The 12,879-nt window shown below is 41.3% G+C and overlaps 1 protein-coding gene across 1 annotated transcript; it reads left to right on the top strand.

The window, feature by feature from the left end:
• The first annotated feature begins 7,361 nt into the window (after positions 1–7,361).
• On the top strand, positions 7,362–12,666 carry gjb9b (gap junction protein beta 9b). Its single transcript, XM_008295094.1, has 3 exons — positions 7,362–7,460; positions 10,723–11,200; positions 11,457–12,666. Exons 2-3 carry the CDS (start codon positions 10,811–10,813, stop codon positions 11,883–11,885), a joined length of 819 nt encoding a protein of 272 aa, XP_008293316.1. The 5' UTR covers positions 7,362–7,460; positions 10,723–10,810; the 3' UTR covers positions 11,886–12,666.
• The last annotated feature ends 213 nt before the right edge of the window (positions 12,667–12,879 follow it).

The raw sequence follows: 12,879 nt of genomic DNA, 5'->3' as shown, positions 1-12,879 counted from the left end.
TCTTTCCGATAGCAAATCTGTAGATGTCTATCTACAGGTAGACATGAAATGAACGATGGAAATGACAGGTCCACACCACGGCTACAATGAGTGTTGTCTTTTCAGATTCTGGTCCCATCACAGAGCTGAGAAACATACCTAGCAACCATCAGCTGGTACCAAAAACTTCATGTCGGAATGATAAAGACTCCAAAGTGGAAGCTTTATTCGGTACAAAGCAGTCTTCTCCTGCATGCAAGTAGTTACATTTTAAGAAATACAGTCACTTTATGACCCATTTCTGTGTTAAAGGGCACGTTTCATGTTAAAACATAAATAAAAGATTGGTTTTCTCTTTACATTTGCATCACTGATCCCTGCGGCACATTCGCACCCCTTAGGTGCTGCTCTTACGCCTGATGTAGTCACATTCGTTGATAATAATGAAAGCATACCGCGACATGTTCTCCGTGTGCAATCTGCATACAGTATACGTGCACCGTGTAGCCCCAGGGTTATATCCAAAGTCGGCATCCTGTGAGCCAGACTGTATGCTATGTGCTGTAATTCTTCACTGGTTTGAATACTCTCTTTAGAAAACACAAGTGTTTAGATTTATGCTTTCATGTTCGGTAAGAATTCAAGGATATGGAAAAAAAAACAGCTCAGAAACCCATCCCCCTCGAAACTCTTGAGATACTGGATATCATTCTCAGAGCTCTCGGCAAGAAATTCAAAGCTGGTCTGTGGTGCTTTGTTACTGTTGCTAAGCTATGACCGGACTATGGGGTGTACCTTTCTGACGGTGGTTAAAATACATCGGAATGCAGATTTACAGGTTGGTGACTGATATCATCAGATATCTAGAGGGTTTTTACCAAGAGCTGTCACTGTTGTTCCTTTTGCTATGTGGTGCACATTAAGTGTAATTAATGATTATTTGATTGGTTGTAATCAGCGACTCCTGGCATAAAGCAGCTTCCTGCCAGCGTTGTGCTTTTCCCAGAAACCCCCTCGCATTCCCTGACAGTCTGACAACCCTTTTTTTTTTTGTTGTTGTTGTTTTGTACTCCTACAGACCAGCATCCCAGGGAGTCAATCTAATGGATAGAGAAAGACAGAAAGAAAGAGAAAGAAGATGGTAACCTCCTTGAGGGGGCATCCTGACATCATCCACAGTGGCGGTGGAGGCATGGTGCTGTCACAACACACGGAGGAGGGGGGGCGACTCGGCGACACCAGCTCTGACACCTTGGGGAATGACCCAAGCTGGAACAGTGACTGTGACAGTAATGGGAAAGGTCTTTGGGTAGAGCGTGGGTGGTTACGGTGGTGGAGGATAGAAACAGGGGAAAGTGGAGGGGTTGCGCTGTGGGAGGGTTGGTTTGTTGAGGATGATCAGAGAGACGAGGCATAAGGCCTGACAGGACAACTGGGGATGGATCCAGCATTGTTTCGATATTTGAAGTAAAACACAGTTCAGAGCTGACGGGTGAAAAGCTACGTGGAGCATTTGTAAACATCAGCGTTTCATTGTCAGATGAACGGTGCTAGTTTTGTATAGACGAATGAAAGGGATGTCGAGAAAACTGTCAACTTCTGCTAATTAATATTTACAGCGCACCTGAAACTCTAATACCACATCTTTCACTTCTACTTTTTGTAGTTTGTTGAAATCTGTAGTCTTGTGGGTAAGTTTGCTATAGTTTTAATCAGGATGTCCCGATTAAGTTTCTTTGCCCCGAGTCATTTAATATTGACTAGCTGCCAATGCTGCATCCCCATCTGATGCCATTTTCCTAGATAATGCACACTTCAAGTACATTAAAGTTATTAAAATCAATCCAGTGGCTTGACAACTCTGCAATACATTAAGAAAGACAATGCACTTCTGCATCCAAGCTGTTCCTCAACGTTATGCAGGAGGTGATGAACCACTGTCTGAAATGTCATGTTGACGGGGTTTTGTGTGGTTCTAAATGCTCCAAAGATGGGCTGCTCATCCTGGACGATGAATTCAGTTACCCTCTCTGTAATCTTTTTGGCTTTGTAGCTGTCTCAAGTAAGTTTCTCTCTCCTTTTAAAAGTATCCTCCAGGGTGTGTTGCATTGTCTGAGTTACAGTAGCAGAATGAACTCACCATGTTCCAGTGAGTGTTTGCTTTTGAGTTGTCACATCAAACTGGTAGTATTGAATGCAGCACCCCTCAAAACTTGCATTCTAGGAAAGTGGCTGCTGGATTGTCTTTGTTTTTTAATGTCAAACGTCCTGCCACATATTGAGTCCACCGTTCACTCTGGTAGATGGTGGTAACGCAACTTTATGCTGGTTTGCCAACAGCCAAGCAAACCAAAAGAAAAATGAAGTGGAAGAATTGTCTCTCCCTTTACGATACCTGTGTGATAAGGGAACGTAAATAAAGGTAAAATCTGCCTTAATCTGCCCTCGATTCTCATCTCCCAAGATCGGATCGAGACATCCCTAGTTTTGATTACCACATGTCATAAAATAAAAAATGTCAAATCTGCTTCAGTTACCAAATGTAAAACTCTCATTTTCCTTAATTCCCCATGCAGATAATTAACTTGTTCCACTGTTTTATTTCACACATTTCTAATGGGGCTTTGGCACTCATTTAGTAGCTTCAACATTATGAGAATATGCGCACACATGCTCAGCCAATCACTCTGAGCCTATTTAATCTTTTGGAGGCTCAGTCCTATAAAAAGACGGCAGCAACAGGACTCCTCTTTGCATCTTGGATTGCCAGCAGACATTGCACAGACTATTCAGTCTGCAGCATTAGATTACCCCCGTTTGAAGACACACAGCTAAGCGGTGTGAGGAAAGGGGTGTTGTGATCGAGTGATTTGCTCATTTGCTTCAGTTCCCACATTTCTACAACGTCTGCACTTTCATGAGGAGTTTGGAGAAAGGTTTTCTTGTTTTTAGCCACCCTCACTGAAAATGTGCTCTGCTTGGTGTTTAGGAAGAAAACATCCAGTGATGTATTCCTCTGCTCCTCAGTGGGAGTTACTTTTTCATTCTTCAGGCCCTGAGAAGACTTGTGAAGCAAATTTTTTATTTTTTTTGAATTGTTGTCACTAAGTCTGCCCTGCTGACTCACAGGAGTGAGCCACTTGTGAACCTTTCAATCTCCTCTGGATATATTCTAATAAAAAGAGATGTGAATCACATCCCTTTCAGGCAAAATCTACACTTCTCCTTCAAAACTTTGAGAATTTGTTCAGGGAAATGTTTCTTTGCAAATATGTATTCAGACAGGTTTGTTGGAGAATAAGTAATGGCTCCAAGAGGGTTGCTTAACGGAAACAATTGAAGGCGTTGACAGCGTGAGCTGAATTTGTTACACAGAGTTTACAGAGGTCAGGAATGAATCAGCCTGATGTCTTCTGTCTTCACCCACATGAGGAGAAAGGCAAGATGTTGTTTGTGTCTTCCTCACATTGTACACTGGCATGTGTTGTATGAAATTCGAGGTCACATTTTTGATGGCACATGGAGCGCCTGTTGAGGTCACGGACACTTCCATAGGTGTTTGTGTTGACTCTGAGCATGTTTGTACAGCTTTGGAGGCTTTGATCAAGCATTCCTGCCGACGGGACTACTGACTGGGGTCCCCAAGAATAAACTAATATAAGAAAGTATACTATAAGAAACCATCAGATCAAAATGTTAATGACGAGGATGAGAGGGAGTATAGAAAATAGATGGATGGATAGATGGATGGATGGATGGTTAGGTGGCACACTAGATATTTTCTGTGATACATTTTGTAGATTTTAACCCAAGTGCAATCCATATCAGTACTTAAAAGCTTATGTTTTAATCTGGAATGATTTTGTTTTTTTAGTTGTTGTGTTTTTGTTTTGTTTTTTTTTAGCAATTCCTTGTAAGGATTCTTTGTCTTGTGTTTATATGTCTCAAAATTTCAGCAAATCTGAAACAATCTTGATCTGCTTGCCATTGTCGCCTGGCAGAACAACACTGATGTTATCCAAAACTATATTGTAGAGATATATTCTAGATTTATTACAGCCAAACACATCTCGGAGCTCTGACAATACAAAGCAAAAACAAATCTTTCCCTGCCCCTCCCTCTGCAGCCTCAAAAACAGTCACATTTGTGCTTTTCACCACACTCACACCATGTTCTGATCATTCACTGAGTGCAGCATGTCAGTCATACGCAGGACACACTATTTTTGTCTTATCATTTATAAGAGAACATTTGAGTCATAAAGCACTTCATCATAAAATTATTTCTGACTTTGACCATCGTCTTATTTTAGGAAGAGCAGTATTTAGGCTAGCTGACAGAGCACACAAGGAAATATGTGTTTGTCTCTCTGTGTGTTATTGTATATGACATCATTGGATTATTAATAGTGAAGCATCAGTGTGTCAGCAGCATGTTGCTGTTGTAGCAGATGCAGGTGGAATTTTATAGTTTTATATACAGGGACAGCAGATAAATACGAGAGGTCATCAGATGATTAATGCAAGAAGAAAGTCTGTTTTTCCTCACAAATCTGTTTTTAGTTTCTGGACTTTTTCTCTCATCTTTGATTTTTGCTGAGACGTTGGATCATTTGAACAATTACTGAAATGAAACCATGTGAGAAGTTTAGAGGGGGAAAAAAAATCACTATTTGGTGGAGCTGCGAAGACATCTGATTCTTTTATCCGACAACACACTGCTGTTTGTAAGATGTCAGAAGCCAATAAAGTTGGAAACCACTGGTTCTCTAACAACATGTTGTATTTTTAAAAACATATTATCCATTGTGTCAAATCTTCATCTGAAGAGTAACTAAACCTGTTGGAAAAATAGTGGTATAAGTACAATATTCCCCTCTGACATGAAGTACCTTAAAACTGTACGTACAGTACTTGTATAAATGCAGTTCGTTACTTTCCACTGTATAGTGCAGCCAAGTATCCAAATCAACCTGAACGTGGTCACAGAGCTGTTTCTCTTGGATTTTAATGAGGTTTTAATGCAAAATGCAATTCCTGCACCTGCTGGAGGAAAAAAATCCATGTGCTTGGTCATCATTAGCATCATCCTTGTATTGCTTTCAGAAAGAATTGAGAAAGAAATACCATAAGAGACCAATTAGGCGATGATAACATTGAAATCCAATATGATGCGAACATGTTTTGTCAATGACAGTTGTGGACTTTTTTTTGTCGCCAGCATTCAACATAATTCCCTGGCAACGGTGGTAGCCACCTGTACTATTATGCTGAAAAATTTACACAAAACAAACCCACACATTGGCAAAACGCTTGTGAAGACAGAGCAGCAGGGTTAGAGGGATGGAGAACAATCAAACTCTGGTTTGGACTCTCTTGCTGTGATCAGGCATGAATGAGCCAGAAGCTCCCAGACTTTCCCGGTCGAATATGTCCACGTGTAATGCTCATTCCAAGCTACTTAGGACTTTATGGATGACGGCATTGCTAGCACCTCATTTACTGCAGAGCTATATGAGTTAAATAGGGTCACTCTGATTGGCTGAGCATCTGCATACATATACTCACCGTGCCTAATGAGGAAGCGTGCGCAGAGCTCGACGCGCAGCTTCGACTTGAGACTGCTTGTGTTTTAAATGTTAAATCTATAGGTCAGTACAATTAAATCACATAAGTGCTTGTTTTCAGACAGTAATATCACTGAGGACAACTGGTAATGTGGCTTGTCTTAGATCCCTCTTTCTTTCTTACAGATGATGTGGCTGCTTAATAGGAGAGATGAGATTCCCTGTTCTCTATCTGCTTAACATTTCTCGCCTCTCTCTCTCTCTCTCTTTTCCCCCTCAGCTTGGCAGGAAGAAAAAAAAAAAAAAAGCGTAATAAAACGATGGAGCATCAGCATTCTCTAGAGGCCAACGGAGGGCATAACATATTCTTTGTAGAAAGGCATTCATCTTTCTCTCCGTCTGATCTTCCTCCTGCCTGTGTCCTCTCACAACGCGAGATAATATTATATTTACTGCAGAATTCAGCCTTCTGCAGAATGTGCTATTTTTAGTGGGGTTCAATCTCGGAATTTTAAAAAGGACCGAGTGGTATTATGTAAAAAAAAGAAAAAAAAAAGAGAAAGGAATCCAGATGAAAGAACCTGCTCAGTGGGTTCTAAGGAAGTAACAAGTATTGTGATCTAACATTACTTTGGCACACCCTAACTGAACTTAGTAATTATCATTTTCCTTTGTCTGATTCTCTCTGTTGTTCACATAGTAACAGCTTGGTACAGAGAAAACCCAACAACTATATGACATTACTCTGTTTTAGTTTTCATCTTATAAAAAAAAAAAACATTTACGTGTGTTAATTAAGAGCATGTGTACCTTTTGTTCGGATGTTTACTTCCTCTTACTGTGTTTGTTACAGTGCCGTCAAGCCAAACGAGTGGGTGTGTCAGCACTTGGAAACTACATTTTTTTTTAAATCTGAGAAATCTCTCCCTTCCATGGAATGCACCAGTCTGTGTGCCATGAAGACACATCAATAACAGGATTTCCTGCGGGAATTAGCCGCCATGTAATCAGTCATTTTGATCATGTTATTTGTGTAAGTGCATAAAGAAATGTCATTCAGCACCAAAACTTTGCTGAATTTAAATATGATGCCATAGGGGATCATGGGTGTGATTTTGTTTTTACTTTATGTGAATTTATATCAGCACGCCCATAAGTTTCACTCGAAAAAAAAAAAAACTACTTTCATTTACTGAAATTTCCCCAGTGTTTTCCTTCACTTTCTATTTCAAACTGCCGTTTAGATGTTTCCCTGACTTTCATTTCGAGTGGGCCAAGAAGGGGCAGCCTGAAGTTCACATCTTTTTCTTTTTGTGCATGTCCAATCATCGCTTCGCACAGTAGCGGGGAAGTAAATGCAAGCTGATGAAGCTGTAGCTAAGTGGGATCAAAAGGTTAAACGCCCGAAACCAGCACAGACCAGCGTTCACACCGCCTCACGGATTAGACTTTGCATCTTAATGTGCTGATTTGCATCAGTTTCATGCCACATACAACACCATACAGATCTGTGTGTTTGTCCACCTGCCTGTTGCTTTCCTCTAAATGTCTTAGGTCTAACTATCGTTTTTTCATCTGATCATTTCCCATTCCACGCCTGTCTACATGTCGCGCTGTTTCTCTTTCCTTTCTCTGACGTTACTTCTTTGTCACTTCTCTGTCGTTGTTAAAAAATACCTTGAGGCAAGTCTGCTCTTGCCCAAAAAGCACAGATTAGAATTACCAGTAGGTGAGAGCATGCAACTGTCTGTAAACGATGCTCCACCCATTCCTTCCCATTCCTTAAGTCTTCCAGCAGGTTCACACCTCAAAGCCAGCCCCCTCAAAGTCTCCAGGTGAGACCAAGTCAGTTTGCATCGACGCGAGAGCAGCTGACAGGCACTCAAGAAAACTCTCCTGCGTAGAGCTTCTAGGGTAAGGTGTTTTATATTTGTCCGTATTTATTAGAATTGTTGGATCAAGAAAACAGATGTAATGTAGATTAATTTCTGTCCTTTGGTTTAATATCAGATGAATACGAGGAAGGATCCAAGAGGACAAAAGCTAGTGTGAGGAAAAAGGGGCACTAAAAGGGCAAGAATATTGTTCATTCTGTTCCTTTTCTATCATATAACAAGGGAAGATCATGTCAAGGGAAGAGCTCAGCCCCGGCGCGTACAAAAGAATGAGATTTGTAAAGACAGATAACTGGAAGCGGTGCGAATAAAACTATACACGGATTGCTTCTGCTTTACTCCTCCGGCTGATTCATGTTACCTTGAGAAATAGAAGAAAGTCAGGTTGAAGGTAAAAAAAAAAGAAAAAGAGAAAAAAAAAAGGCGAGATGTGTGAATGACAGGGGAAAAAAAAAAAACTAAGAAAAGCAGAGCTGAGAAGAAGGAAAAAAAAAGAAGCCACACAAGAGAACCTCAGCCCCACCTTGTTAGCCAGGAGCTTTGACTCATACAGACAACGTATTCTTGGTGGATGGAAAAGTATTTGCAACTAGCTCAACCTGTAGAGCGAGTCACAGTCAAGGATTTATCGCTGTGTCAGAGGAACTGTAAAGGGATGTTTTCTCACTCAGGATTATGTTGGTTTTTATGCCTAATACCTCACCTGTTGTGTGTGACGCTGAGACTGTTTATGGTTGTTGATTTAGCCCACACTCTTAATAAAGCCGGGGGCAAGCACTAGAGCTTTATTTGCATGGCTGTGAATTAGAATATTCCTATCAAATGCATCACACAACCTGAGAGAGCGCGATATGTCTCCTCTGCGACAACAAAAGAGAAAGACAAACCCGCGGCGACGAGATAGACGAGGCCGGCTGCCGTCGGGGAAGGGAGGGCAACGCTGCAATCTAGAGCAAAATGGGAAAACAAATTGTGGTCCGGCGTCGCCAGACAAGATATACTGTTGTCTCTGAGGTTTCCTCTCCTATCTGGGCTGAATGTCACCTCAAAGTTTGTGCAAAATTAGGAGAGGAATCGCATCCTCTAAACATTTGTTGAGAAAGCAATGAATTACACTGTACATTCATGTGAGGGGGAAATGTGTTTATCAAGCCTCTGTATCACTTTTTTAAAAATGACAGGCCTGAAGCTTCGCAGTAAGAATCGTCCTCACTGCCTGTTCTATAAGTAAAAACTGCAGAACATCTGAGTCCCAGAGGCACAGGCTGAGTGATGCACGCTGCAAGATTAATGCCACTGGTTGTGTTATCCATTTAGAAGGAGAGGTAAAGTGCAGGTAACATCAGCGGTGATTGAACGTGTCTGGCTTTCGATAGCCCATGTTGTGATTCTGAAAGCATCCATTGAGTCAAGTCTTTTTATGCTGTGTAATTTAATAGTCAGGAATGCTGGATGAGAGAGAAAATAGCAACTGATTTGACAGCTCAATATATCTACAGTGATGCCGAAATGCTGAAGGAAAAGTGTTTCTGAATTCAAATTCTCAGGATTAGACGAGACAGAACTGAAATGGAACAGTGGACAGCGAGGCTGTTATCCAACTTGTTCTGTCAGGCCGTGAGCATTCATCAGAATGAGATGTAAATGTAAAAGAGAAGCTTTTTTTTTTTCCCCCGTCTTCTTTCTGTTGCTGAAAAGAAATCCTTGCAAAAGAAAAACCCCTAACCCTTATGCAGCACAGCAGACCCTCCTTGTGTCCACACTTACACAACAAACTCAAATATGCATTTGAAGGCTTTGAAAATTTCAAAACTGCAAAGGTGATTTAACAGTCTGCACACGATCAGATCATTAAATCCACACGGTGATATCTCAACTGAAGTTCCCTTCCAGATCACAGGTCCCGTGACACTGTCATGCCTCGCATTCGCAAATGAAATGTTATCCCTTAACAGTCCTTTGAAGAAAACCCCGACTACAATTGGCATTTGGGATTAAACAAACGACTGCCTGCTCCGCCACACTGTTCAAACAGCTGACTAATAGAGTCGAGGGTATTGGTTTGTCTTTTCAGCAAAGGGAGGCTCTGATGATGACTTACTCACTGATGTATAATGAGTCTGTATTGAAAAGGTAGCTCTGTGTAAACGCCGAACACCTATTACAGGGAACACATTTGTGAACATGACGCCGGTTGTTCTGATTTCATACAGCCGGAAAATCATTTCAGAACTGTTCCTTTGTTGGTTGTTTATCCAACTTCTTAGAGTTGGGGAATGCCTAAAGAGAAAGGCTGCAAAAGCTTCACTGATACTGTTGTAGTGTTACCGATAGAAACTGGGGCTGTTACCGTATCAGATTTTCATTACATGATTATTGTGGCCAGTAGAATTCATGATAGCAACATTATTGCGATATCTATTAAAATATCTATTATTGTTTTGTCTCCATTTTGGCAAATGAATTAAGATAGAGGTGGAGAGAGTCTGTAACCATAACTGTGTTGTTAAACATAACTATGTTGTGTATGGACAATCAACCAGACAGATACCTGCAATGCATTACCTATGATATTATTCTGAATGTATTTTAACATTATAGAAATATTTCACTACTTATTTGTCATGGTTATTGTCAGCACTGGTCCAGCATGTCATGACACCCCTATAATAAATGCAAAACAACTGTAAATGTAGCATTTAACAATGTTATGTGAATGTTTTCTTCTGTAATTTATGTACCGACAACTATATGGAATACAAAACATATTTACGTAAATCCAGTAAATGAACAGTTTTGATGAGGTAGTCTGTAAGTACAGGTAATGTTTAAAGGAGCACTCTGCCTATTTCACACTCTTTCGGTTCACTTGTCATGCTGAGTACGATCCCTTCTGTGAAAGCAACAGCACAACATCTCCTGGGGATTTAGAGGGGCTTCGTTGAGTCTGAGAAAATGACTGATATTTGCAGGGTTGTGTCTGTTTAGAATCAGAGACTACAGATTTATAACAGAGTGCTTGAGTTATATGCGAATTGTTTGGAGTCTGAAAGATGTGGGTGTTTACCAGCCAAGGAGGGTGTAACAAAGGACTCTGTTGAGTTTAATTGTTGTAATGTATGACTAAAAGCAACATCAGTTCTTCTATTTGCAGTATCTATCTCAAGTCTGTCAACCATCTTGAAAAATTCGACATATAAGAGGAAAAAAAGGTAGTTTTTAGCTTTCAAGTGCTTCTACGACTATCCTCTAATCTACTTTGTTACTTCTTCATTCCTCAGGGTCAGATCATCAAGAACCCCCTCCCACCCGATCTCTTGAGGAGCTCCTATATCTCCCTCGGTCTCCTCCACCTCTGAGGCAGCCGTCATGAACTGGTCTGCACTTGAGGCGCTCCTCAGCGGGGTCAACAAGTACTCCACCGTCTTCGGTCGGGTCTGGCTCTCCATGGTGTTCGTCTTCCGGGTGATGGTGTTCGTGGTGGCGGCGCAGCGGGTGTGGGGCGATGAGAGCAAAGACTTTGTCTGCAACACGGCCCAGCCGGGCTGCAACAACGTGTGCTACGACAGCATCTTCCCCATCTCCCACATCCGCCTGTGGGCCCTGCAGCTCATCTTCGTCACCTGCCCATCGCTGATGGTGGTCGGCCACGTCAAGTACAGGGAGAAGAAGGACATGCAGTACACCGCCTCCCACAAGGGCGCCCATCTGTATGCCAACCCTGGGAAGAAACGCGGGGGGCTGTGGTGGACTTACCTGGTAAGAATGAAGGGAGCCACACTAATAAACACAGATCCAAACTGAAGTCAGAGTTTCTGATATATTTGGAGTTTCACCACCCTTCCAAAGCAGATTGAAGCTAACTTGCAGTGATGTTTTTTTTAATAAATAGCCTGCATTAGATCAACTCATCTGACTTTGGAAATGCATCACTCCTTAAGTTATCAATCCCAGATCAGCAGTTAAAGAGAAATTTGTATTTTTCCCAGTTTAACCCTCATTTATCTTCTCATAGGTGAGCCTGATTTTCAAGGCAGGCTTCGATGCCGGCTTCCTCTACATCCTGTACCACATCTACGATGGTTACGACATGCCCCGCTTGTCCAAGTGCTCCCTGCCGCCGTGCCCCAACACGGTGGACTGCTACATATCCCGTCCCACAGAGAAAAGGATCTTCACCCTCTTCATGGTGGTCTCCTCTGCCTTCTGCATCTTAATGTGTATCTGCGAGATGATTTACCTCGTCTGCAAACGCGTTCAGAAGCTCATTAAGAGGAAGGCCGAAGCAGACAGGAGGATGTTCGCAGAGAACCACGAGATGACGCCGCTGGCAAGGCCGAGGTCAGAGTTCAGGTCCAAAGCATCAATCAGAGTAGATCCCACAGCGTCCATCCAGAACCTCGCCAACAGCAAGACAGAGGAAGGACCACCTCCCAAGAAGTAATGATGTACAACGTAGTGGTGGCTATGATGAAAAACTAAGTATTCAAGGTGCCACTGCAAGTGAACGCACGCATCAGACTCCACAGAGAACTGCCGCTCAGCACCACAGATACCCATCACTTCAGGGATTTCTGAAACAGCGATTTGTAAATATTATCAGGCTAAATGAGATTCTGCAGGACCGCACACCTTATACATACAGCATGAGGATTACAGACGAAGTTAAAGGTTATCATGTGTTTCTTTTGGAAAAGGTGTGTTATGTGTGTACGAGTGTGTCTCTGTTTGTGTTTTTGTGTCTGTATCAGTGTCCAGTAGTAAGCTTCAGATGGTAAAATCAGGTAATTTGTAAATAAAACGTTAAACCCCAAGTGATGTAAATACATCACAGAGAGTGAAGCCTTTTACCTGAACATACACACTGCCCCCTAATGAATAAAACAAGATAAAACAGAGCACTTTCTTTAGTTGTTGACACAGAAATCAGCAGAAATCACCTGAAGGGATTTTGTTGTTAGATATGGAAAATGAAGAAAATGCTCTTTATTGTTCAGGACTCACTTTGATGCCTTTTGATGTTGTGCTTTCACACTATTAAATCAGAGTTCCTTAATGAAGGTAAGACATGTGTGAACTAATTCATGGCACTGAAAAAACGCACAAAAATATTCTTTTTTTTTTTTTCTTTTTTTTTACTTACACAGAATAAGATTGTAGATAATATATTTTTGTTTTACATTTTGTATTTATTGTTGTGGCTTATAAAGATTTGCTTCATGATATTTTATTGTCCGTCTTTTTCTTTTTTTTATCATACAGCAAAGGGCTTATGTTTTCTAAGCAGAGGTGTTGTTAGGATCTCAAAACATTGGCGGTTTAGCTTTGCCCACAAATGTTTAGATCTTTAACCCGATAGCTGCACCATCATCAATTTAATTCAGAGTAAAATGAATATAAAAAGGGAGACAAAATATAAAAAGAGAGGTCATCCCACT

Source organism: Stegastes partitus, unplaced genomic scaffold (genome assembly GCF_000690725.1).
Source record: "Stegastes partitus isolate 25-593 unplaced genomic scaffold, Stegastes_partitus-1.0.2 Scaffold1019, whole genome shotgun sequence".
NCBI classification, from domain to species: domain Eukaryota; kingdom Metazoa; phylum Chordata; class Actinopteri; family Pomacentridae; genus Stegastes; species Stegastes partitus.
Note: the sequence above shows the minus strand (reverse complement) of the source record. Positions and strands in the feature narration are given on the sequence as shown.